This window comes from Podarcis pityusensis (assembly GCF_964106645.2).
Source record: "Podarcis pityusensis genome assembly, chromosome: 13".
NCBI lineage: Eukaryota > Metazoa > Chordata > Lepidosauria > Squamata > Lacertidae > Podarcis > Podarcis pityusensis.
This window is the reverse complement of record NC_138038.1, coordinates 9,558,901-9,586,869: the sequence shown is the minus strand read 5'-3', so window position 1 is coordinate 9,586,869 and position 27,969 is coordinate 9,558,901. Positions and strand designations below refer to the sequence as shown.

Here is a 27,969-nt window from a genome sequence, read left to right as displayed (position 1 = left end):
GCGCCGCGGCGCGCCCTGGGCGCACGCGCTGCGCGGTGACCAAGATGGTGCCCTGCGCCTCCCCTGCGCTCCTGGCTGCCGCTTCGGCCGCGCGCAGCTTGCGCGCCCCTCTCCGCCCGGGCCCGCGGCTGCTGCTGCTTTCCCGCGGCTGCGGCGGCGCCTCGCGCGCCCTCTGCGCGCCCGGAGGTAGCGGCGCCGGCGGCGGCTCCGGAGAGCCCTCCGCGTCCTGGGCCTGGTACGAAGCTTTGTCGACCTCGGCGCCCGTGGCGTGGATGGAGTCGAGCCTGGTGGCGCTGCAGGCCGCGTCCGGGCTCCCCTGGTGGGCCGCCGTGGTCGCCGCCAGCGCCCTCCTGCGCACCGGCGTCACCCTCCCGCTCGCCGCCCTGCAGAGCCGCGTCCTCGCCAAGGTGGGCTCTGCGCAGGGGCGCACGGAGAGGGGGCTCCTGAGCATCGGCAGAGGGCTGCCAAGCGCGTCCCGAGCCAAGGGGCGCACGGAGAGGGTGGAACGCGTAAACTGGGAGGAAAAAATGGAATGCGTGGTGTGACTCTCCGTGGCGGGTTTCGGTGAGGTCCACGCGAAATTTAAATAAACAGCAGATGACCCAAATCCGGCAAAGTATTTCGAGTCCGGTAAAGCTTTTAAAATGATCAAGCCTGTCCATATGCACATGATACTTCAAAAGTTATTTTAATGCGTATTTGTGTAAGGACCAGATTAATATTTTTTTTGGTCCAATTTGGAAATGTTAGGTTAGGTTATAATTAGCTTAAAGGCTTTCTTAAAAGTGCATATATAAAAAAAGCTGCCGCCTTGCAAATGAGCCCGTATAATTTAATATGTTTTTGAGGGGGGAACAGTTTTATCTAGATGCAGGATGAAGTGTGGGAGATGCTTTTCTTTGGCAAATGAATCACTGCTCTTGGCTGCAGAGCTCCTTGCTCAGATTGTCTCATGGCCTGGAATTGGGGTTATTTTTTGGCTACTCCATGTGAAAAATAAAATAAAAAATCTAGTGTACACCTAGGAAAAGGTCATATATATCAGTCAGTATAGTACAAGGCTCTTAATCTCAGGGTTGTGAATCCAAGCCCCACATTGAGCAAACAATTCCTGCATTGCTGGGGGTTAGACTAGACGACCCTTTTGGTCCCTTCCAAGTTTGCAATTCTATGATTTAATATCTCATTATCCAGACAATTTAGCATAGCCCTTCAGCTCATCCAGATATTTCACTACCTATTAGTCTTTAAGCACTTATATGGCAACTTTCTAACTTGTACTTTTGCATGAGGATACTACCGTCTCTAGCAAAATACTGAGCTGTACTCAGTGGTAGTGTGCATGATTTATTTTTTTCCATGCACAAGGCCCCAGATTTAATCCCTGGTATGGCTGGGAAAGAGGGACGCGGGCGGCGCTGTGGGTTAAACCACAGAGCCTAAGGCTTGCCGATCAGAAGGTTGGCGGTTCTAATCCTCACCACGGGGTGAGCTCCCGTTGTTTGGTCCCAGCTCCTGCCAACCTAGTAGTTTGAAAGCACGTCAAAGTGCAAGTAGATAAATAGGTACTGCTCCGGCGGGAAGGTAAACGGTGTTTCCGTGCGCTGCTCTGGTTCGCCAGAAGCGGCTTAGTCATGCTGGCCACATGACCCGGAAGCTGTACGCCGGCTCCCTCGGCCAATAAAGCGAGATGAGCGCTGCAACCCCAGAGTTATCCGCAACTGGACCTAATGGTCAGGGGTCCCTTTACCTTTACCTATGGCTGGGAAAGAGCCCCACCTGAAACCCCAGAGAGCTCTTGCCGGGCAGCATAGACAATTGTCGTTTAGTTGTGTCCGACTCTTCGTGACCCCATGGACCAGAGCACGCCAGGCACTCCTGTCTTCCACCGCCTCCTGCAGTTTGGTCAAACTCATGCTGGTAGCTTCGAGAACACTGTCCCACCATCTCGTCCTCTGTCGTCCCCTTCTCCTTGTGCCCTCCATCTTTCCCAACATCAGGGTCTTTTCCAGGGAGTCTTCTCTTCTCATGAGGTGGCCGAAGTCTTGGAGCCTCAGCTTCACGATCTGTCCTTCCAGTGAGCACTCAGGGCTGATTTCCTTCAGAATGGAGAGGTCTGATCTTCTTGCAGTCCATGGGATAGACAGTACTCAGATAGATAGAGTCATGGTTTGACTTGTATTTATATTGCCTACTTATACTGCATTTCTATAGTGATGCTAGTGAACCTGGGTCTACATTTTGGCAGGTAAGCAAGAGTAAACCCTTAATGTATACCTGAAGGAACGTCTCCACCCCCATCGTTCTGCCCGGACGCTGAGGTCCAGCGCCGAGGGCCTTCTGGCGGTTCCCTCATTGCGAGAAGCAAAGCTACAGGGAACCAGGCAGAGGGCCTTCTTGGTGGTGGCACCCGTCCTGTGGAACACCTTCCCACCAGATGTCAAAGAGAAAAATAACTACCAGACTTTTAGAAGACATCTGAAGGCAGCCCTGTTTAGGGAAGCTTTTAATGTTCGATGTATTACAGTATTTTAATATTTTATTATTATTATTATTATTATTATTATTATGCTAAGGGAGAGCTCTTTAAGGGACAGTTTTTTGAGGGGGAAAGAACCACTTTACTGGTTTATAACTAAGTCGTCCGTGTCTTTTCAGCTAGCTGGAAAACCTGAAGCCTGAAATCCACAGCCTAGCCAAGCACCTTCGCTATGAAGTTTCCGTTTGTGCAAAACAACGGAGTTGGTCTGAAAAGGAAGCCAGGTAAGAGCATTTTGAGCAGTATCTCAGCTCATCCAGCTAGAATAATATTCTGTGTATGTGTTCTGAATAATACATTTCTCTTGCTCGTGGCCACTGCAAGCCACCTAGCAGTATACAGTGGCACGTTGGTTCTCAAACTTAATCCATTCCGGAAGTCCTTTCCAAAACCAAGGCATGCTTTCCCATAGAAAGTAATGCAAAACGGATTAATCCGTTCCAGACTTAAAAACAACCCCTAAAACAGCAATTCAACATGGACCATTGATCCATAAAATGAAAGCAATAATCAATGTACTGTACTATAAAATAAATAAGACAGTATTGTAGATAACAACAGGGCAACTGACTTTCAGGTTTGGTGGGTGTGCGTCAGTAAACGAGGGGAATTAAGACTAAGAGAGCTGAGTGGGGGGTGCTTGTGTAACCTCACTGTATACAAGTTGTACAAGTGACAATAAGGTAAAGGTAAAGGGACCCCTGACCATTAGGTCCAGTCGCGGACGACTCTGAGGTTGCGGCTCTCATCTCGCTTTATTGGCTGAGGGAGCCGGCGTACAGCTTCCGGGTCATGTGGCCAGCATGACTAAGCCACTTCTGGCGAACCAGAGCAGCGCACGGGAACGCTGTTTACCTTCCTGCCAGAGCGGTACCTATTTATCTACTTGCACTTTTATGTGCTTTCGAACTGCTAGGATGGCAGGAGCAGGGACCGAGCAACGGGAGCTCACCCTGTCGCGGGGATTTGAACCACCGACCTTCTGATCAGCAAGTCCTAGGTTCTGTGGTTTAACCCACAGCACCACCCGCGTCCCCTCCACAATAAAGTATTTCAATTCAATTTCAATTGTTCTGCGATTGACCTTTCAGCACTGCCCACAGACCTGTCTACGGGTTCTTCCACTCCTTCTCTGTTCCTTTATATTGCCCACTTACCGCATTTCTATAGTGATGCTAGTAAACCCCTTTATAAAGATCGCTGTAACCTCCTCCTTGTTGTTCTTCCCTCACTTCTGTTTCCCTCTGCCCAAGCAGGTTCCATTTCAAGAAGAATCTGAAAAGGATTGTTTCCGAGTTGTACGTGCGAGACAACTGCCACCCTTTGAAGGCCACCTTGCTCGTATGGATTCAGATTCCAATGTGGGTCTTCGTTTCCATGGCTTTGCGCAACTTCAGCATTGGTAGAGCAGCTGCTGACGGTAAGGCTTTTGAACTGGTGTCATGAAATGTTAGGAAGTCATTCTTCAAAGAAACGGAAAAAGGAGCTTGTAGGTTTAAAGAAGTTTTCTTTAAAGGTTAGGAGTGACACTCTAGGCTGATTGGTTACAGCTGGGGATGGGGGGAAAAAGGAGGACGTTGCAGGTTGCACTTCCCTGCATGAGGAAAGAGTACCCACACGGTGTGAGATAATAATAATAATAATAATAATAATAATAATAATAATAATAATAATAATAATTTTTTATTTATACCCCGCCCTTCCCGGTTTAAAAACCAGGCTCAGGGCAGCTAACAGCAAATATAAAACATTGATTAAAATGTGACTTAAAAACAGCATAGAATGCAACATGCAAAAACAGCATAGAATGCAACATGCAAACGCAGCATCAATATCAATAAAAATCCAGGGGTCATTTTTGTGTGTGTGTGTGGGGGGGGAACCAGTCAGTAGACATCAAATGATCACCAGGGCTAACTGGCCTAGTTAGTCCTACCAGGGCCAGTAAGGAGACCAAGGAAGAATTTAAATGTGGGGTCCCAGAAAGGGTTTCTTCATAGAAGAGGAAAGGGAAAAGGGAATTCAAATTGAAGGCCAGGCGGAATAGCTCTGTCTTACAGGCCCTGCGGAAGGAGATCCAGTCCTGTATATACCAGGCATAGGCAAACTGCGGCCCTCCAGATGTTTGGGATTACAATTCCCATCATCCCTGACCACTGGTCCTGTTAGCTAGGGATGATAGGAATTGTAGTCCCAAACATCTGGAGGGCCAGAGTTTGCCGATGCCTGGTTTACCCCGTGGTGGAAAGATGTATGTAAATAGTTTTGTATATAGTCGCGACTAAAATGCTTGTGAACCAGCCAAGAAATAAAGTAACTCTTGACTGAGTATTTTGTACAAGTCTCGTAGTCTCTTGCCGCAAGGAAGGAACTCTCCTATGGGCTGTTCAAAGCGGTTTTACAGAGGAGCCACCACACCAGCAACAAGTGTAGTAGAAGTGTGTGGGCAGCAACGTCCAATATAAAATGTACCGTAGAACCTCTACTTACATCCTGCTCTACTTAGGCCTGTTCCAAGTTGCAACCACGGCAAACCCAGAAGTAAACACCGGGTTTGCTGCGATTTACGCATGTGCAGAAGCGGCTGCCGCTAAATGTGCCTGCACACAATGATGCTTCTACCAGCAATCCATTTCGCCATAAGGATGGGCCTCTGGAATGGATTGTGGTCGTGAGTAGAGGTTCCACTGTACGCTGTTTCCCCAAACCCTATTTCTCATCCCTTGGCTTAATAATAATAATAATAATAATAAATTTTATTTATACCCCGCCCTCCCCAGCCAAGACCGGGCTCAGGGCAGCTAACAACCAATAATAAAAACAAGTTGATTGAAATACAACTTAAAAAACAAGATTAAAATACATTAAAATAATCAAAACATTAAAATGCAGCCTCATTACAGAAGGCCCTGGCTCTGGTTGAGGCTAATCTGACTTCCTTAGGGCCCGGGACCTCTAGGGTGTTGCTATTTATGGACCTTAAGGTCCTCTGTGGGGCATACCAGGAGAGGCGGTCCCGTAGGTACGAGGGTCCTAGGCTGTGAAGGACTTTAAAGGTCAAAAGCAGCACCTTAAATCTGACCCTGTACTCCACCGGGAGCCAGTGCTGCTGGAAAAGCACTGGGTGAATATGCTTCCATGGCGGAGACCCCGTGAGGAGCATTGCTGCAGCATTCTGCACCCTCTGGAGTTTCTGGGTCAGCTTCAAGGGCAGCCCCGCGTAGAGCGAATTACAGTAGTCAAGCCTGGAGATGACCGTTGCATGGATCACTGTGGCCAGGTCGGGGCGGGAAAGGTAAGGGACCAACTGCTCGATGCGGCGAAGGTGGAAAAATGTCGCCTTGGCTGTTGCTGTAACTTGCGCCTCCATGGAAAGGGAGGCATCAAGGATTATACCCAAACTCTTAACGGAAGGCAATGGCACTAATTGGGCCCCTGCAAGAGAAGGGAGTTGGTCCCTTAACTGAATGCATCTCCTTTTCCGCACTTGGTTAGCTGTTGAACAGCATAAACTGTTGAAAGGACTCCTTAGCTATGGCTTCCAGCTTGACTTTCCAGCTGCAGGGATGGATCTAGCGATTGCTAATCTGAATCACGGAGGAGGAGAAAGGTTACGTTCCAGAAGTTGTCGGTCGTTTATCCAAGATCTGCCAACAATGTTTTTTTGTCTGGATTCAGCCTTGTCCATCCTCAACCTAATCCGCTAAAGTGATGGATGTTTAAGGTAACAAAATGCGCCAACCGTGTGTGTGGTTTTTCAACAGGGTTCTTAATTCAGGAGCAGCTTTCCACAGGAGGTGTCCTCTGGTTTCCGGACCTCACTGTACCTGACTCAACTTGGATTCTGCCAATCACTCTTGGACTCCTCAATCTGCTGATAGTGGAGGTATGGAAGGCTGACTCTGGGACCACCATCAAATCACATCTACAGCTATTTGGCCGACTTGCAATTTACTATGCAGTGGTACCTTGGTTCTCAAATGTAATCCGTTCCAGAAGTCCATTCCAAAACCAAAGCGTTCCAAAACCAAGGCGCGCTTTCCCATAGCAAGTAATGCAAAATGGATTAATCTGTTCCAGACTTTTAAAAGCAACCCCTAAAACAGCAATTTAACATGGATTTTACTATCTAACGAGACCATTGATCCATAAAATGAAAGCAATAAACAATGTACTGCAGTCACACAATCAATCAGTCAGTAGCTGAATTGGGTTCCACACAGTCACAGAAACAAAACATAAAAGCCGCAAAAACAAAAACACAAAATAAATAGCAAAAACAGATAGGCCTCAGTGTAACACTCAAAACGGAAGCGTGGCACTCAAAACAGAGCATGTTTGGCTTCTGAAAAAAGTTCACAAACTGGAACACTTAACTTCTGGGTTTGCATTGTTTGAGGTCCAAGTTGTTTGAGTACCAAGGCGATTGAGAACAAAGGGATCACTGTATTGTAAATAAAATAGACCAGCAGTTTGTCAGCAGAGACAGATAAACAAACGCTGTAATGGCACTTAATTTCTGCTTTGGAATAGCAGGGCTATACTTCTTAAAAACAAAAACCGTTCCAGTTAACATTGTCTTTCGACCGTTAGATACAGTTTTTAAAGGAGGTGAGCAGCTTGATATATAAAGCAGATTGGCGGCCACATTGGGAGTTCTCACGCTTTAAACCTGGGAAGGACTTTAAAGCGTAGATAATAACTTGCGTTGACCTGTACGCACCAGTTCCTGAGTTGCATATTTGCCTCCTCGACGCTCCAGCTGACATTTTGTTCCCCAAATTTCTTACAAGTGAAATTTCTCTCTCCAGATTTTTGCTTTGCGGAAAACTGAACTTTCTCGGCTCCAGAGGTATGGCACTAACTTCTTCCGAGGTGTCTCGGTGCTTATGATTCCAATCGCTGCAACTGTACCATCAGTAAGTAACCTAGAACAACATTGTGTATGCCATCAAATGCCAACAGTGCCCTTCAGCTCTCTGTATTGGACAAACAGGATAAACCCTACGCCAAAGGATAAATGGACATAAGTCTGATATCAGGAATCACAAGACAGAGAAACCAGTAGGAGAACATTTCAATCTCCCAGGACATTCTATACAAGATCTCAAAGTAACTGTCTTATTGCAAAAGAATTTCATAGACTGGAAAGAGAAGTTGCTGAATTGCAACTTGTTACCAAACTTAAAACCATGGAGAGACCGGGTCTGAATAGAGACATTGGATTCTTAGCTCATTATACATGATAAAGCTATTTTGAGCCATCTCACCCCTTGCTTTTTTCTATGCAGTCGTTAGCAGTTGTCAACAGGTTTACTACACCTATCAGCCAATCACCCATTCCCACCACCCTTCTGAGTAATACCCTTCCCCACCCTCTCACTATATATAAGGGTCTGGTGACTTCTGTTTCAGTGTATCTGAAGAAGTGTGCATGCGCACGAAAGCTCACACCAATAACTAACTTAGTTGGTCTCTAAGGTGCTACTGGAATTTTTTTATTTTGTTTTGACTAGAACAACAGCGCTGAGTTGGGCCAATGCTTCTTCCAGGCTCTGAGGTGGTTTGGGAAACCCATTGCGAGTGAGCCCCTAATTCTCCAGTTTGGAGCCCGGAAATGGTTTTTGTGCCGTGGCTTCATTTCAATAAGTAATAATACACTCCAGCAGTGTGTACAGGCACCCTGCGCTGTTTTTCCTGTGTAAGAAATGTCCAGGTTTAGTCCTTGGCATAGTTTAAAACAGGCATGGCCAAACGTGGCCGTCCAGCTGTTTTGGGACTACAATTCCCATCATCCCTGACCACTGGTCCTGTTAGCTAGGGATGATGGGAGTTGTAGTGCAAAAACATCTGGTGGGCCGAGTTTGGCCATGCCTTGTTTAAAAGGACTAGATCGCAGATGATGTGAGGAACCTTTGCCTGAGACCCTGGAAATTTGCTGGCAATTGGGGTTGACATCAGTGAAGGACCAGTAGCCTGACTAATATCTCACCTTCCTACATCTATTTTTAAAAAGATTTTATTGGATTTTTACAGTTTTATATTCAATCAAACAACACAATATAACATTTGTCATATAAAAGAAAAAGGAGGGGGAAACCCCTCCCTGTGATTTCCCTCAACTTACCCTTCTGGTTCTTTAAATATTTACTACTTCTGCTTAATTATTATCTTATTTTTATAATCCTATACCTTAATATTCTTATTCTCTTATCAGTTTTATTCCAAATTTTCCTTCTTGATTACTTCTTACAGTCAATTTCATTCCACGTTGTCCTTAACTTAACCTTTGATCTTATTTTCTTTCTTGTAAATGTTTAATCAGATCCCGCTAGTGAGTCCATATCTTTACAGTATTTCTGTAAGTGCACCATAAAAGGTTCCCAGTCTTTTTTAAATTCTTCACTATCTCTGTCTCTGATTCGTTCCGTCAGTTTCACCATTTCTGCATATTCCATAAGCTTGACTTGCCATTTTTCTCTTGTTGGTACAACTTCCTACATCTAAACTCCAAATGCTCCCTTGCATCCAGTACTGAACATCTTGCTCAGAAAACCTCTTGCAGTAGAAAACCACGAGGATTTTCCCCGTTTTCAGAAACTGTCATATTTGTAATGGCATTAGTGTCCTTACTCATTCTTTGAAGAGCTGAATGATATAATAGCTGGATGTTGTATGACTGGTGCATGAACATCACAGCTTAAGCAGGAGTTTGAACCCATGTCTTTCATATCCAAATCCAACATCCAAACTGAAGCATCTTAGAAGAACATCTCTGCCATAGATAGGCAAACTAAGGCCCAGGGGCCGGATCCAGCCCAATCACCTTCTCAATCCGGCCCGCGGACGGTCCAGGAATCAGCGTGTTTTTACATGAGTAGAATGTGTGCTTTTATTTAAAATGCATCTCTGGGTTATTTGTGGGGCATAGCAATCCGTTCATTTCCCCCCCAAAAAATATAGTCCGGCCCCCCACAAGGTCTGAGGGACAGTGGACTGGCCCCCTGCTGAAAAAGTTTGCCGACCCCTGCTATGTTAACTCCTGCTGAAGCTGGGTAGAATATTGCTTCTAAGATGCTCCAGTTTTTAAGATGGCTTCATAAATTTGGAAGAGCCAGGTTTTGCGGCTGGAGTGAGGCCTGGGTTCAAATTCCCCTCAGCCTTGGTGATTGGACCATCTTTCACCCTAATGTAACTCAGAAGGTTGTTAGAAGGAGGAGAAAAGGGACTTGAGAGCACTTTGTATTGTCACCCTGAGCTTTTTGGAGGAAGGTGGGCCGAAATGTATCCCATCAAGTTTTCCACATATAGTGGTACCTTGGTTCTCAAACTTAATCCATTCCAGAAGTCCGTTCCAAAACCAAAGCGTTCCAAAACCAAGGCACGCTTTCCCATAGAAAGTAATGCAAAACGGATTAATCTGTTCCTCACTTTTAAAAACAACCCCTAAAACAGCAATTTAACATGGATTTTACTATCTAACGAGACCATCGCTCCATAAAATGAAAGCAGTAATCAATGTACTGTACTATAAAATAAATATGATAGTATTGTGGATGATGAAAATTAAAATTCTTTTTTCCCCTTAGCTGCACTGATGATAGTCATTATTTGGATGGGGGGCTTTTATCGATTTCCACAGTCACACTGTAGCTGAACTGCGTTCCACACAGTCACAAAAAGAAGGGAAATAAACCAAAAAAATCCTCAAAAACGCAAAATAAATAGCCAAAGCGCCAAACTTAATCCATTCCAGAAGTTTGTTTGACTTCCAAAATGTTCGAAAACCAAGCCGCAGCTTCTGATCGGTGCAGGTGCCCCAGAAACAATAGTTGACAGATGCATCGGACGTTCGGCTTATGAAAAACGTTCGAAAACTGGAACACACAAACACTTTTCGGCGTTTGGGAACCAAGGTACCGCTGTATTTGATATTCCTAAAAACGAAAGATAGCGTCCGTCCTCTTGGGTGGTTGCGATACTTTTTCAGCATCCTGGCTTTGTTGAAAGTAATGCTTCTTTCCTCTCTGGTTTCAGGCAATGGCTTTGTACTGGGTCTCCTCAAGCTTCATGGGCCTTTCGCACAACCTCCTGCTTCGTTCTCCTGCTTTCCGTCGACTCTGCCACATACCCCGGACCAAGTCTGATTCAGACACTCCTTACAGAGATATTGCTGCTGGAATCTATGCAAAGTATTTCCCAAAGTGAAACACTCTTTCAGAAGACCTGTGCTATGTTTAGATTTAGAATTGAGCTGTGCTCTGCTATAAAAGACTTATTTAATGTGGCTCCATTGGACTGTTGAGAATTGTGACACCGTATTTATTTTCCTAATAAAAGAGTACACGTCGTTACGTTGGGAGGCCTTGTGGCTAATATGTTCGCAGAGTGGGGAAATGTGTCGATCCTTCACCACTACCAGTAATAATTTCATCTGTACATTCTGTTCAGCTTCTAAAACAGGCACCCCCAACGTGCGGCCCTCTAGCTGTTTTTGGACTACAACTCCCATCATCCTTAGCTAACAGGACCAGTGGTCAGGGATGATGGGAATTGTATTCCAAAACATCTGGAGGGCTGAAGGTTGGGGGTGCCTGTTCTAAAACATTGTGGATGCTTTCAGTTTGTCTTGGATTTCTGAAATTCCCTCTCTTTGTATTAATCTGCATTTTAACAAACGCTATACTGAAATTCGTGATTAGATGCATACTTAAGTTTGTAGCTTATTTGCATACCTATTTAAATACCTATTTTATCACAGTGTATGCATCTCTGGTATCCCCAAAACACACATCTTTAACCTTTTTCAAATCACTTTTTGAGATGAGAGGTGTATTGCAGAATTTTGGGATGTACAAAATCTGAAGAACAATTATGTTGCAATCCATATATTAGATGGGGAGATGTGAATTAAGTCAGTTTGTTGAAAAAACCTGAACAGAACGACATGCACATCCATCCTTAGGCTCCTTATGGGGTCCTCGCCGCGGGATCACATTCATCCAGTGCTTTTCCAGCTGCACTGGCTCCCGGTGGAGTACAGGGTCAGGTTTGAGGTGCTGGTTTTGGCCTTTAAAGCCCTATGCGGCCTAGGACCCACATACCTACGGGACTGCCTCTCCTGGTATGCCCCGCGGAGGACCTTAAGGTCCACAAATGACAACATTTTGGAGGTCCCAGGTTTGGAGGTCCCAGGTTGCAAGATTGGTCGCAGCTAGGGCCAGGGCCTTTTCAGTACTGGCCCCGACTTGGTGGAACGCTCTGTCACAAGAGACTAGGGCCCTGTGGGACTTAACATATTTCCGCCTGGCCTGCAAGACAGAGCTGTTCCGCCTGGCCTTTGGTTTGTACTCTGTCTGACCCTTCTGTTGCCCTCCCCTTATGGTTTTGATCTATGGGTGAGGAAGCTGCATGGCCCATAGGCCAGTCCCAGGTCCCAGCTGAATTTCACCCAGGTGGCAGCATGCTAGCAGCAAAGTGGGCAAGCTGTTGCCCCAACTGCGGCTGGTGCTGGGCTCTTGACCATAGCTGTCAAGTGTCCCTTATTTGAAGGGACAGTCCCTTATTCCAGGGCCATGTCCCGCTGCTGTCCCTTATTGATGGATGTCCCTTAAATGATGTCCCTTAAATTTCAAAGGAAGCTGCTCCTCTCCCTGCCGGCCAGGGAGCAGGGAGGCTCCAACTGTGTTGCTTGGCTGTGTTGCTCACCCAATAAGAAGTCTAAGAAAGACGGGGGGTTGGAGCTTGCATGCCTTGTGTGTGGCTAGTTAATGCAAGCTGAGGGGTTTTTTGAATGCTGGACGCCATTTTGTTGCACGTGCTGCTGCAAACTTTGCAGTGCGAAGCCAGGCCGGGGAGCCATCTTAAGTTGAGGCTGCATAGGCCTTGTGGTGCATGTGATTCAGATTCTATTCAGTTGAACCCCTGGTTACAAAGTTGGTTGGGCAGTGTTCTCGAAGCTACCAGCATGAGTTTGACCAGACTGCAGGAGGACAGGAAGACTGGAGTGCCTGGAACAGGTGAGGCTGCTGGTCCCTTATTTTGGCTGCTGGTCCCTTATTTTCAAATCTGTAAGTTGACAGCTATGCTCTTGACAGTCACAGACGAATCAAGCAGCCAGCGCCAAGGGCACGGCAGTCTTGGCAGTTGGCTTGCAAAATTCGAGAAATGGTTGGTGATAAGTTGTGGGTGAACATATCAGACGACACAGCGATTCTTCAAACAGCTCTTCTTTATTCAGAGGCCAGAACAGAACTGAGCTGAAGGGTTCAGTCAGCCTGCTTATATAGAGCTCCAGTACAACGTTACTGTAGCAACTTTCTAAAACTATCCAATCACTGAACGTCACTTTCGATCCCTTATTTGTATAACTATCTACAGTATCCCCCTGCTGGCCCAGGGTGAGAACTTCAGTACGTAACAGTTGGGAGGGCATAAAGAGAATGGAAGGAGAGCCCTTTGGATCAGGCCAAAGCCCCCTTGAGTGACGCGCAGCGTAAATAATGCAGAGTTTTTAAGTGAAACAATAAGAGCTTTACTGAGTTAAAATAAACTTCTTCATAAACAAGATGGTTCCAAACAGTTTGACTGAGATTACACACTGAGTCTGCTCACAGCTGAGGCAGACGGACTCTGACTGAAATCTTACTGAGAACACACAGAGAAAATGGCGGCTCAGTCACATGTCAGAGTAACTCCACAGTTAGCAGTTAGGCCTGAATAACTTGAGTAGACCCAAATGATGTGCAGTCCCCGCACTTCCCAGCCTGCTTTGCTGCTTCTGCTCTCATGGGTCTTTGTCACATGACATTGAGCCCAGCATCTTGTTCTCACAGCAGCCAACCAAATGTCTAGGGGAAGCCTGCAAACTCTTGCCGCTTGCAATTCCTACCAATTGGTATTCAGAGGTGGGCAGAGGAGAGGATGGCCGTAGCAAGGATTTTGTTGGGGGGGGGGCAGGACACCCACCTGTCATTATGTTTCTGAGCACAATTCATTTTTTTTTATAAGATATTAAGATTTTCAATGTTTTACAAAACCCACAAAGATAAAGAAAAAAAAAATACAAAAAAAATAGTAAAAATATTTAAAAACAATTCTTCCATTACTTGACCTTCATTTGCTTATTTCCAGGACCTCCTCACACCTTCCTTTTTTGTATTCCAGTTCAATTATTTTGTTCAGCAAATCCCTCCTCTCTTTTAGTATCCTAATCATTAATCATGAAAATGTTGTAATTTTAGATTTTTACATATTACATAATAAACCCTTTTTTCATCTTCCCTTGTAACCTTTCAGCTAAAGACCACTTAGTTTCTATCCAACATCATTCTAACATTCATTAATTTTACAATATTTCTGTAAATAATCTTTAAACTTTTTCCAATCTTCCTCCATCGACTCTTCTCCCTGGTCTCGGATTCTGCCAGTCATTTCTGCCAGTTCCATATAGTCCATCACCTTCATCTGCCATTCTTCCAAGGTGGGTAGATCTTGTGTCTTCTTCTGAGCACAATTCAAAGTGTTGGTGCTGACCTTTAAAGCCCTAAACGGCCTCGGTCCAGTATACCTGAAGGAGCGTCTCCACCCCCATCGTTCTGCCCAGACACTGAGGTCCAGCGCCGAGGGTCTTCTGGCGGTTCCCTCACTGCGAGAAGCCAAGTTACAGGGAACCAAGCAGAGGGCCTTCTCGGTAGTGGCGCCTTCCCTGTGGAACACCCTCCCACCAGATGTCAAAGAGAACAACAACTACCAGACTTTTAGAAGACATCTGAAGGCAGCCCTGTTTAGGGAAGCTTTTAATGTTTAATAAGTTATTGTATTTTAGTGTTTTGTTGGAAGCCGGCCAGAGTGGCTGGGGAAACCCAGCCAGATGGGCGGGGTATAAATAATAAAATGTTGTTGTTGTTGTCGTCGTCGTCATCATCCTCTGTCTGGTTCTGCCCAGCAGATTCGGAATGAAACATCTCAGCCAGTGCTTGGTTTACATATAAGCTAAACAAGCTATAGCTTAGGACCCCACTCTCTTGGGGGCCCCCAAAAAATTTAAAGGGGAAAACTAGATGTACATTTCCAAAATAGAAGATAAAAAATAAATAAAATAAAACCTACCTACAGCAACAGTGTTTTGTGTTGTGTAGGCTCCTATGATGTAAGTAATGGGCCCCACCTGCTAGCCTGCTCCCGAAAATATCACTGGTTTGCTCATTTCTATATATAGGGTGCCTACATTCTGCATAGTTGCATATGGCTTTAGATACTTATTAGGTCCATAAATTACCATATAGCACATATTCAGCACAAAAAACAGCGGCAATTTGTTGTTGACAAAGGGCAGCTGGACATATAAAGGGACCCATTACCTACAGCAGCTTAAATCAAACCTCAATCCGGCCCTGGTTTCCGCAACAGTTGCACTCAGCAAAATCTTCAGTCACTTGAAAACTAGGAAGTGAAATACAAAATCATGTACAGTCGTACCTCGGAAGTTGAACGCCTTGCAAGACAAACGTTTTGGCTCCCAAGCACCATAAACCGGGAAGTGAGTGTTCCGGTTTGCAAACGTTCTTTGGAACCCGAACGTTCCGCTGCAGCTTCCGCGGCTTCTGGTTGGCTGTAGGAGCTTCCTGCAGCCAATCAGAAGCTGCGCCTTGGTTCCAAAACGTTTTGGAAGTCGAACGGACTTCCAGAATGGATTCCGTTCGACTTCCGAGGTACGACTGTACCTTTCATGCAGTTAACAAGTATAGTTTGCAAAATGACAAAGAGCACACCTTTTTGGGGGGTCTTTTTTAAAACTAAAGCAAGTTTACTTGGATTTGCTGAAAACTACCCCAGAAGGCACCAGATGTGTCCCCCACCAGAGGCACTACCCCTCCTCAAATACATTGCTATAAAATTCTGCAAAGACCTTTAGATGCAAAGCTGAAATTCCCCATGCATTTCTAGTTGTGGACACACAGTGGCAGTATTGCCTACCGTAACGTGTAGGCCTAGCAGTTTAGAGGAAGCTTTCTACTGTAAGCTAGCCTTGGACGAAGCAGATATATTTCAATTTCAGGGCTTCTAATAGTTTCCTCACAATGTTAAGTTTAGGCAGCATTTAGTAGTGTCTGGGCATGTGCAGGTTTCTTGTGAGGTAGTCAGTCTCCCTCAGGGACAGCAATACAGAGCCTTTTGAACTCGGAGCTCCTCGGTCCAAGGCAACCTTCCTGACCAACTTGGTGCCCTCCAGAGGTTTAGGACTACAATTCCCATCAGCCCAAGCTGGAAAGGCCCAGGGGTGATGGGTTTTGTAGTCCGCTGGACTTTGCAAACTGTATCTGTCATGATATCCCCTCATTCCTTGCACCTGGTTTACTATCTGCGCCTTAATTTCTGCTTATTTGAGGCCACACATCTGCTTCTGAGCCACATGACTCCCCTGTGCCCCCAAATCGAGACCAAACCCTGAAAGTTTTGGAGGTGCCATTTAAATGTTTTTTTGGGGGCTATTATTATGGTTTTATTTTATTATTATTATTATGCTATGCAAATTATGTTTTCTATTATTATTATTTTATTTATGATCTTCAGTTTCATACATTTCAATAATTTTACAACCATTTTAACATTTCAACAATTGACTTCCTTCCCCTCCTTTCTGCGGTTCCTTAAATTTGTCCCCCCCCCCCCGCATATTCCAAATTAACTTAATTGACTCATTTATTCATCTGCTTTAAATATATACTCTTATAAAACTGCAGGTTATTGCAATAATCCTGCCCATGTTCTTATCTGTTTACAATTCATTTGTAAATATTCAATAAACCATTTCCATTCTTTTGTAAAAGGTTTGTTATCTTGATTTCTTATTGTTCCAGTAAATCTTGCCATTTCTGCATATTCCATAGGTTTTTGTATCCATTCTTCTTTTGCTGGGAGTTCTTCTTTTCCATTTTTTGGAAAATGAAAGAAGAGGAAAATGGGTGTGTGTGCAAATTGCGTTTTTAATGTACACCGCCCTGGGATGTTCCAATGAAGGGCAGAATATAAATTTAACAATATGGGTATGTCTTTGAGTTAACATCTTACATCAAAAACCTGACAGTACCTAACTATCGAAGGCTTTTCACCAAAGCCAGACTAAATGTCTTCCCCTCTGCAGTGCTGGATGGTAGGTTGAGAGGAGTTCCCTACCAGGACAGACTTTGCTCGTGTGCTCAAGACATCGATTCCATAAATCATATTTTGTTGCATTGTGCGAAGTATGAGCAGGCCAGGGCTGAACTGATACTACCCTTGCTGGTGCCTTTCCCGGGAAAGTCAGAGGCTCACTATGTCAGGTTCCTACTGGAAGACCGGACAAAAGCTAGAACGCTGGCAGTGGCAAAGTTTTTATCGGTGGTTGCAAGAACAAATGAGCCCTATATTCTAAACAAAATGCTTGATTAACCTGAAGGTAGGCTGTATGAACTGTGTATTGATCAGTAATGTTTTGTTGGGTCTCTGGACCGTAATAAAGATTGTTGTTGTTGAAATTTAACAACAACAACAACAACAACAACAACTAGTGCATTTCTGCCCCTTGAACTTGTTTGTGGCTAAAATTGCGAAATGAGACAACAAATCCCTCGTGGTACAAGCTGATGGGGGGGGGGCAGAGAAACACCACCTCATACTTTTCCATTGTGAATTAGAGAAAGGAGCAAAGCATTCATCTTTAAACCCCCCCCCCCAAAATGGATGACCGGCTAATCCTGCACTGCTGGGGAGAAGATGTTTGTGTTTAGAGGGAGACCCACTGAGAGGTCACAGGTTGCCAATTTGCTTCACATTGAGAGAAGTGTGAGGGGAGATGTGAGCACATGAAATGCTCTGTGTAGGTCATCTGGCCATGTGGGTCACTTTTGGTGTGGTGTCAAGGGGGCAGGTGTGAGCAACTGCTTTGGTGCTGATTTAAAATTGGGGTTTGGTTTTTGCTGCCCAACTCCCCATGGGACTCCGAGTCCCCAAAGTCCATGATTGGTCAGAGAAGAATGGATGGAAGATCTACCGCAAGAGTGATAATCTATGTTGGAAATGTAAAGAAAAAGAAGGTACCTTTTACCATATGTGGTGGACTTGTCCCAAGGTGAAAGACTTCTGGGAAAAGATTTATAATGAATTGAAAAAAATGTTGAAATATACATTTATTAAGAAACCAGAAGCCTTCCTACTTGGAGTAACAGGTTTGGAATTGCCCAAGAAAGATGTTAGATTGTTTTTGTATGCCACAACTGCAGCTAGAATTTTGTTGGCCAAAAATTGGAAATTACAAGAAGTACCAACAGTGGAGGAATGGCAGATGAAGATGGTGGACTTTTGGGAGCTAGCCGACCTGACCGGAAGAGTCCACGACCAGAAGGAGGAGGGGTACCAAGAAGAATGGAAGAAATTTAAAGACTATTTAGCTAAATATGTTAAGATAACTTAAATAGAATTACTTGTGAGTATCAGATTGGCCTAGGATTTAATTAAGTGATGTTGTAGAATATTATGGTTAAAAAAAATAATGAAAAGAAAGATGTTAATCGACCAAGTAAATTTTATGTGAAAATAGTTTTGGAAAACTGCTACAATGATTTATATGGAAACTCAGCCAGGGGGATTCAAGGAAATCACCCAACAATGTTAACAAAAGTGGAATTATTACAGCTAGGATAAATGTTTGTTTGTTTGTTATTTGATGTTTTCTTTCTATTTGTTTGTCATAAAGTTGGAAAACTAATAAAAAAAATTTGAAAAAGAAAAAAAAAGAGAAGAATGGATGGAGGCAGGATCCAGTGGAAAGCAAGGCTGATCTTTATTTTCCTCCTTCCAAGGAGCGAGAGACCCTGAACCAAAGTGTGGGGGAACCTTGTAAGACTCGACATTGCCAGCCCCTTAGCCAAAGACCACCCCAAAATCATCATAGGAGATAGTCTACAGCAGAAATCCTGTCTGCCAGGATACCTGATAATGGTCACTGGTTGCATTACCTGGGCAGCCTGGCCATTCTTTGGTGATGGTTAATACTTTAGTTCACGGGTAGGCAAACTAAGGCCCAGGTGCCGGATCCGGCCCAATTGCCTTCTAAATCCGGCCCATGGATGGTTTGGGAATCAGCGTCTTTTTACATGAGTAGAATGTGTCCTTTTATTTAAAATGCATCTCTGGGTTATTTGTGGGGCCTGCCTGGTGTTTTTTCATGAGTAGAGGGTGTGCTTTTATTTAAAATACATCTCTGGGTTATTTGTGGGGCACAGGAATTCGTTCTTCTTTTTTTCAAAATATAGTCCGGCCCCCCACAAGGTCTGAGGGACAGTGGACCGGCCCCCTGCTGAAAAAGTTTGCTGACCCCTGCAAGTTTAGTTCCTGAATCCAGGTCACAGGCTCACCCTATTCATGCGCAAATAGGCCCTTAAGAGAGGATTTGTAAGCGAAAAGACATACCCCATTTGCCTCCCTTACCGCAGAGGAATATTTGAGGTCACTGGGTGAGTCCAAATGGCTTCAGGATTGCTCTCCTTTCAGACACATAGTTTATATATTTAGATATGTGAGCATTTATGAATATTTATTCTATATTTGAGACCTTAAAATTCTTATAACAGCGCTGGTCCTGCAAACTTTAGTGGCAATAGCTCCACGTTCACCTTTAGTTGATGGTGCAAGGAATTCGGCTGAGATGATGAGTATGGCACAGTGATACAGTTCAGCACAAAAACCTATCTGGCAGGCCTCGTAATGCCAGCCATCTGTATCGGAACCTATCAAGTCACAAAGAATTTATTTATGTACACTACAACAGCGGCAAGAGTCTTGATAGCACAAGGATGGAAGAAGGAGGAAATCCCAACAAAAGAACAGTGGCAAGGAAAATTGATGAGCTACGCAGAGTTGGCTAAATTGGCATACAAATTGCTGGACAAGGACAATTGTGACTTTAAGGAAGAATGAGAGCTTTTTACAATTTATTTAAAAAGACAACAAAATGCATTGGACTCCTTGGCAGGTTTTGAATAAACATAGGCAAATTTATTGGCTGATAACATGAAAGATAGATAAGGCAAGGATATGTATAATTTTATAACATGCAGAGAATAATATGTGCTGAGAAATCAGAGAGAGGAGCTGAGGGAAGTCTTTGAGGGGGGAGGGAGGGTTTGAAGGGGGTGGAAAAAAGGGGGAAAATAATGAATATGATGTGTTTTGATAATTTGTTATGTTGAAATTGTTAATAAAAACTTTTTAAAAAGAACCTATCAAATCATGCTTAAGAGGCAGTATCTTAATAATAATAATAATAATAATAATAATAATAATAATAAACACTCCCCTTTCTGAACCCCATACGCTCATTTATCAAGGTATGCACTCCCCTTTATCTTTATATCCTGAGAACAGTGTATTCTGCTGTGTTCTGAAAAGAAATTACCAATATTTACACTAGAAAAAAATGGTTTCATCACCGTGTGTGTTATGTACTGAGTTGAATAGGATCCAAACTGTAGCAGTCTGATTGGTCCTAGAACAATAGGATCCAAAAGGCAGCAGTCTGATTGGTCCTAGAACAATAGGATTCAGAATGCAGCAGTCTGATTGGTCCTAGAACAATGCAGCAGTATGATTGGTTGGCAGGAACCACCCAATCCTGCTCCAGATAGAAGTGAATCCACAACCTGATTGGCTTACAGTAGAATTCCAGAATTAGCCAATCATGTGCAGCCCATTGTGTAAATAATGTATATAAAGCAGATACTGTGAGGGGACATTTATTCATTCCTCCTCACCACTATGAGCTGAATAAAGAGCATGAAATCACTTTGCGACTCTGAGTATATTTCACTGGCGACGAAGGTGGGATCCCGCTGAGCTGACTGCCACACACAGCACCGCAGCACCGCCAACTGCCGCACCGCTGCCTCGCACCGTGTATCCAGGCTTCAGCTCCGGGGCACAAGGAACTCAGAATGGCAGCCAACAGCAGCTTCTCGCCATTCAACCCAGCATCTGGAGACTGGGAAGCGTACGCCTCCCGTTTCACCTTCCTCCTAGAAGCCAAAGGGGTCACCGACGAAGAAGACGCCAAGAAGAGGGCGATATTCTTCAGCGTCTGCGGAGAGGAGACGTTTGAAATCGCCCGGGCTCTCCTTGCGCCTGAAGACGTCGCTACTGTTCCATACAAAACAATAATGGAACAGCTGAAGGGGCACTTTTCGCCGCAGCCCTCAGTGGTGGCTCGTCGAAATGCCTTCTACGCAAAGTGGCAAGCCCCTGGGGAAGCCATAACTGGGTTTGTGACCTCTCTCCGCCAAGCCGCCCGGTTCTGCAACTTCTCAGAGCTGGAGAACATGCTTCGTGACCGCCTCGTCGGTGGCCTGAAGGATGAGAAGCTGCAACGGCGCCTCTACGCTAAGAAGGACCTAACGTTCCAGGTCGCTCTGGAGGAGGCCCTGGCAACAGAAGCTGCCGAGAGGTCGACCCAAGAGGCACGGCCGAGCCTGCCATCCCAACCGAGGGTCCACCATGAAGACCTCACCGACGACTCAGGATCCGACAGGGAGGAGGTGCACCGAGTACAGCAGCGCACTCAAGCAGCGCACAGACCACAGCTGCCTCGACGAGAAGGAGGGAACTGCGCAAGCTGCGGGGAGAGTCACGAGAGGAGGACCTGCCGTTTCCGCAACGCAGAGTGCAGGCAGTGCAGAAAATCGGGACACATCGCCCGGGTGTGTCGGGCTCGGCCCACCCGACACCAGGCATCAGATGACCAATCCAAGAGCCCCAGGTCCCGGGGCCCAACGCACCAAGGCAACTCGACGGAGCTCACGGACTTCCAGGTATACCAGTTGCCCCACCCCAACGTAGAGAAAATTTATGTAGAGGTACAGATAGAGGGGGCCCCATGCCGCATGGAGCTTGACACGGGTTCAACTCTATCCATAATCTCGGCAAGGACCTTAAGGAAACTGTGTCCCACTGGGGGTCCCAAACTCAGGCCGGCCCCATTCACCCTCCGGGACTTCCAGAAACGTAAGGTCCCCACAATGGGGGTGGGGACCTTCAGGGTGCAATACCGAGGGCGGACGCGGCAACTGGACTTGCTTGTGGTCAAGGGCCCCTACATTAGCTTACTGGGATTGGCATGGTTTGGACCACTGGGGCTAGCTGTCACCGGGGTGAACCACACTAGCTTACAAGTGGACGTGGACGCCATATGCAAGGAATTTCCAGGGGTTTTCGATGGGAAATTGGGACAGTATACGGGCCCCCCCATTGCGCTACAGCTTGACCCCGCAGTACGACCGGTCAGGTTCAAGGCCCGCCGGGTCCCGTTCGCCTTGAAACCCCGTATAGACGAGGAATTGGACCGACTCGTAGAGCAAGGAGTGCTGGAGCCGGTGCCTAATGCTCCCTGGGAAACCCCAATCGTCACACCTGTCAAGCCTAATGGTTCGGTCCGCATCTGCGCAGACTACAAATGTACCATAAACAAGGCCCTCACGGCCCACGCATACCCAGTGCCAGTGGTCAGCCATGTCCTTGCCACCCTGGCTGGGTCGAAAATTTTTGGCAAGCTGGACTTGGCCCAAGCATATCAACAGCTGCCAGTAGATGAGGCCACAGCAGAGGCACAGACGATTGTGACGCACAGAGGAGCGTTCAGGGTAAAGCGGCTGCAATTCGGTGTCAGCGTGGCACCAGGCATATTCCAGAATATAATGGACTCTCTCCTTAAAGGGATTCCTGGCGTCACCCCCTTCTTCGATGATGTGTTGATTGCCGGCCCCACACCAGAGGAGTTTGAGGACCGCCTCCGCACCGTTCTGCACCGTTTCCAGACGGCGGGTCTCAAGGTGAAGCGGGAAAAATGTCTACTAGGAGTGCCTCAGGTGGACTTTCTGGGATTTATGGTGGACGCAGAAGGGGTCCACCCGACTGGGGACAAGGTACGGGCCATTTGTGATGCCCCAGCGCCCAAGAGCAAGACTGAACTTCAGGCCTTCTTGGGACTATTGAACTTTTACCATTCCTTCCTTCCCCACAAGGCGGCGGTAGCGGAGCCCCTACACAGACTCCTGGACAAGCGGGCCCCTTGGGTGTGGGGCCAGCGCCAGGAGGCCGCATTCCAGGCAGTCAAGGACTTGCTTGTCTCAAACTCGGTCTTGGCACACTTCGACGAGAGGCTGCCGGTGGTGCTAGCATGCGACGCCTCACCCTATGGCATTGGAGCTGTCCTGGGGCACCAACTCCCGGATGGAAGAGAGGTACCGGTGGCGTACTTTTCCCAGACACTCAACACAACCGAGCGGAACTACTCGCAAATCGACAAGGAGGGTCTGGCAATCGTAAAGGGAGTAAAAAAATTCCATGATTTCTTGTACGGGCGGCCCTTCACCGTGGTGACTGACCACAAGCCGTTGCTTGGCTTGTTTGCCCCCGAAAAGCAGACCCCCCAAGTGCTGTCTCCTCGCGTCCTCAGGTGGTCAATTTTCCTTGCCAGCTACCAGTATGCACTGATTCACCGACCTGGGAAGGCGATGGGCCATGCGGACGCCCTCAGCAGGCTACCACTACCGGAAACAGGCCCTGACCCAGCACCTGCACAAGAGGTTATGAGCCTGGAGCTGCTTCCCGACCGCCCCATTCAGGCACAAGAAGTTGCACACCATTCCAAGAAAGATAGGGTCATCTCCCGGGTCCTGGACTGGGTGTGGAGGGGATGGCCCAGCAGCAGCCCCGGGCCAGAATTCGCCGGCTACACAACCCGCAAACATGAACTGTCGGCCCACAAGGGGTGCCTGTTATGGGGAAGCAGAGTCGTTGTTCCCCAGCCCCTCTGCAAAAGGGTCCTCACAGCCCTACACGAGACACATCCAGGGGTAGTAAGAATGAAGGCCCTTGCCAGGAGTTATGTGTGGTGGCCGGGGATCGATGGAGAGATAGAGGCCTGGGTCAAACACTGCCAGGCCTGCCAAGAATCCCGCCCAGATCCCCCAAGGGCCCCAGTCCAGTCCTGGGAGTCCGCCCGAGCACCATGGTCACGCCTGCATGTGGATTTCGCTGGCCCCTTTCAGGGGAGAACATTCTTCATAGTGGTGGACTCCTACACCAAATGGCTGGAAGTCGCACTGGTACTGTCCACTTCCACGTCCGCAGCCATCCGGGTACTACGCAGGCTGTTTGCAACCCACGGGCTCCCTGACACTCTCGTCTCAGACAACGGGACTGCATTTACGTCAGGAGAATTCCAAACCTTCACAGCGCAGAACGCCATCCGCCACATCCGTTCGGCGCCGTTCCACCCTGCCACCAATGGCCAAGCAGAACGCATGGTGCGGACCACCAAGGACACCCTTCGCCGCATGACGCAAGGGGACTGGGAGTACCGCCTTGCCACATTCCTTCTAGCACAGCACAGCACCCCCAGCTCAACGACTGGCCGGAGCCCCGCTGAACTACTAATGGGTCGGCGCCTTGCAATCAGATTGGACCGCCTTCACCCCGATAGAGCTCAGGATGAGGTAGTGGTGGGGGAAGGCAGGAACCCCCGGACCTTCGAGGCCCAGGACCCAGTGTACGCAAAGAATTTTGGGGCAGGCCCAGCATGGGTACCCGCCACAATCACCAGGGTCACTGGCCCCGTGTCGTACGAGGTGCTAACGGATGGGGGGCAATGCTGGCGCCGCCACTGCGACCAGATACGGCGACGATTCCCGGGAGAAAACCAGGAGGAGGACAGGTCAGAGGAGTCCCAAGGGAACAGCGGGGCAGTGAGGCCCATAGAGCAGGAGGGGCCAGCAGGAGAGGCAGAATCAGTAAATACAGAGAGGACCCGTGAGGCCGAAAGGACACCGGAACCAGAACCACGACTGAGCGAGCCGGTTGCACCAGACCAAACAGCCGCATCACAGCCAGCATCCTTGGAACACGAGCCAGAACCCGGAGCCCGGACCAGGGAACACCCCAGGCCACAACGCACACGTAGGCCGCCGGCATACCTTGAGGACTATGAATGCGACCTCCCGGGCAGGACTGGAACTTAGAGGGGAGGGGTGTTATGTACTGAGTTGAATAGGATCCAAACTGTAGCAGTCTGATTGGTCCTAGAACAATAGGATCCAAAAGGCAGCAGTCTGATTGGTCCTAGAACAATAGGATTCAGAATGCAGCAGTCTGATTGGTCCTAGAACAATGCAGCAGTATGATTGGTTGGCAGGAACCACCCAATCCTGCTCCAGATAGAAGTGAATCCACAACCTGATTGGCTTACAGTAGAATTCCAGAATTAGCCAATCATGTGCAGCCCATTGTGTAAATAATGTATATAAAGCAGATACTGTGAGGGGACATTTATTCATTCCTCCTCACCACTATGAGCTGAATAAAGAGCATGAAATCACTTTGCGACTCTGAGTATATTTCAGTGTGCGTGTATGCAAATTTCAGACCAGCTGGGTATTAAAGCCCAATCAAATAGCCAATGTTTCATGGAACAAAGAATGGCCAATTTTGGTTTCATGCTTTGTGGACCTGAAATGTGCACACATTTTCTCTCTTTGCCACTCAGACAGACACACAGACCAAAACTGTTGGTTTTTCTTTATCTTAAAGTGGTCAATAACGCTACTCAGGACCCAGGTTGGTTTCAGAGATGTATGTTTGCAGTTTGACCTGCTTAGCTGCACACATGTGGTCTCTCGACTTTTTGCCTAATTAAAAGGGGAGTTACTTTCTGCACCGGGTGAAGGAAGGAATGTGGTAGGATAATTGGTTAATTGAAACTGTACTTAATTTGATCAAAGGTCTTGTAAGCTGCTGGTGAGGAGAAGTGATGGCTTGCAACGTTTGGTTGTTACGTTTTCGAAAATAAAACTAAGAAAAGGTATTGTGGACAACTGTTTATTCCTACGCGCCATTCGCTGCGCACACTCTGTGTTGATGAGGAAGTTCAACCAAAACTAACCCCCTTCCTGTTTGTTTCCTTGAAAAACCTTCAAGAAACACATGAGGAATCATTTGGGTCACCCATTTGGCTTGCTAGGTCCCTTCAGCACCCCATAACTTCAGGCTTCTGTGGTGGGGCCCGGTGAAGTCCACAACCAATCAGTGGGGCTTGGACATGTTGCTCATGGTTGTGTTGTTAACCAAAGCGTGTTCTCCCTAACAGAGAGCACATGTTGCGGTTGGGGGAACAAGCCACCCTGCCGTTACTGGGCAGATTTGGTGAGGAACCCAAGCCTTTAAGTGGTTAAAATTGGGTTGCTGGGGGGTTTTGATTGTTGCCAATTTGGAGGAGGGGTCAGAGTCTTTAAATACAGGGGCCAGACGTTGGCCGTTTTGCACCGGATCACATGGAGCACTTGGACAATCTTCTCGTTGTCTGGTTACATTTCTTTATTTCTTTATTTCCCCTTTCTTTTTAATCCTCTCTAGTCCCTTAAATAATTTAATTTCCCCCCTTTTCCTGTTCGATTTCCCACCCCACCCCTTACCCTGCCCTGTGGGAAGATTCTCCCTGTATCTGTGGCTTGCCTTTCCCAATAGGGAGAGAGCCCCCGTTAGGGGCTTTCTTTCGCAAAAAGGTTCCCCCATTTCTCCTGTTGAAATTGTGGGGCTAGTCAAGGGCTGTTCCCAGCTTAGCTGGAATCACTTTCGTTTATAGTATCCCCGAAGGTTGGCTTTATTTTGAGTGTGTGCAGCGCTGTTGGCCAAATTTTAAGCTAGCCTTGGGTGGGAGCACTAATTTGAGTTCCTTTAATATTGCTATGAGACTAAGATGCACAAGAGCAGAAGCAGGGAGGCCTATTCGGCCTGCACATAACTTCCAAGCCTAAGTCTGCTACAGGTAGCAGTTAATTGTTAAGTCTCTGACACGTGACTCATTCTCGCTATAGGAATGTATCTGCTTGCAGGCCCAGTTGCTGCTAATGTATATCTGAGGCAGACAGAGGGCCCCAGAGGCTCCCTGTGCCTCCAAGGACTATGAGCACTCTGTATATGCTCTTGAACTATGCTGTTTCTGAACAAGTTTATTTTCTTTAAGCTTGTTTTGCCCTGATAGTGGCGACTGCCATTTTAGAGATGAGCCATTGTGGCTTAGTGGCTAGAGTACAGGACTAGGACCTGGGAGTCAGGGTTCATATCCCTCACTTAGCCATTGTAATAACAAAACAAACCAAACTGCTCCTTTTGGGCTATTCTGTTGCTGGGTAGTTCGGCCCATTTGTGAAAGAAGAACTTTGGGTTTCTTGAAGGGGTGCTTCCCTCTAAAAGGGCAAGCAGGGGTACCTGGACAAGCTGTGGGCTACCTCAACTCTGCTACAGTATTTCACTGGAAACATTTATGCCTGGCCTGGCAGGTGATCCTAGGGCTTTGCCCTAGAATTGATGGCCTGGAAGCGTTTCCGGCCTGAATAGTGTCCCCATGTGGTCCATGAAGCATTGGTTTCACTGGGTCAGCGCATAGTGCCGGTACTGCCTAGGTTGCAGGATTGGTCCCTGTATGGGACAGCTGCATGCTCCCCCATTGCTCTACCTGGACACTTAGGTCCTTTTGGTGGTTACCTCACTGCGAGGGATGTAACGGGCGCCACGTTTGCAATATGCAAGTGGGAGAAAGCACCTTTGCGTGCCCGCCTTGCAGTTTGCTCTGTGCGTTGCAGGGCACGGCACTGCATGGGCTGCAATTGCATTGCATTGCATTGCGTGAGAGATTTGCAGTTGCATTGCACGGAGGGTTGTGCATTGCATGGAGGGTGTGTGTGCATTGCACGGAGTGTGTAGTTGCATTGCACGGAGTGTGTTGTTGCATTGCACGGAGTGTGTAGTTGCATTGTACGGAAGGTGTGGTTGCATTGCACGGAGTGTGTGTGTGCATTGCACGGAGAGTGTAGTTGCATTGAACGGAGAGTGTAGTTGCATTGCACGGAGGGTTTGCATCTGCATTGCATGGAGTGTGTGTGCACTGCACGGAGTGTGTTTCTGCATTGCACAGAGTGTGTGTCTGAAAAGGAAGCTGGCTCGGCGGCAGCTTTGTTGGGACCTCTTTAGGGGTTCTGGCCAGCGTCGGCCCTGTAAATTTACATATCATGATGGCAGCACAAGATGCCCCCTGCCCAAGCGGGGGCTGGAAGCTGGCAAGCAATAGCTCAATACCTTTTGCCCATATTCCCATTTTATTTAGGGATCCAGTTGGATATCGTTGCTAAAACATACCACTTGCCTATGGAGAAGCTGCCTGCCTTGAAGGAAGTTGTTCTGTAATACTTCCTCTGTAGCAAGTGATGCTTCATCAGATCCGATCTTGCTGGGTCACTTAATTAATCTTCCCGCTAGGCCAGGCTGCCTGCGGCCTGAGGTCCCCTTTGTGTACGCCTACCAAGTGTGGTGAAGGCAGATATCAGGCGATGGTAGCAATTCCTGAA

The 27,969-nt window shown here is 47.0% G+C and overlaps 1 protein-coding gene and 1 long non-coding RNA gene across 2 annotated transcripts in view; one reads left to right on the top strand and one right to left on the bottom strand.

The window, feature by feature from the left end:
- The first annotated feature begins 37 nt into the window (after window positions 1-37).
- COX18 (cytochrome c oxidase assembly factor COX18) lies at window positions 38-10,893 on the top strand. The gene is made up of 6 exons (XM_080976989.1): window positions 38-407; window positions 2,663-2,763; window positions 3,796-3,959; window positions 6,304-6,425; window positions 7,351-7,458; window positions 10,577-10,893. The coding sequence occupies exons 1-6, from the start codon at window positions 45-47 to the stop codon at window positions 10,745-10,747; spliced, it is 1,029 nt and encodes a 342-aa protein (XP_080833115.1). The 5' UTR covers window positions 38-44; the 3' UTR covers window positions 10,748-10,893.
- Window positions 9,026-27,969, bottom strand: part of LOC308460672 — a 178,749-nt gene continuing 159,805 nt past the window's right edge. The window contains exon 3 of the long non-coding RNA XR_013978709.1: window positions 9,026-9,428. This is a non-coding gene — a long non-coding RNA (uncharacterized lncRNA). The remainder of the gene's footprint in view (window positions 9,429-27,969) is intronic.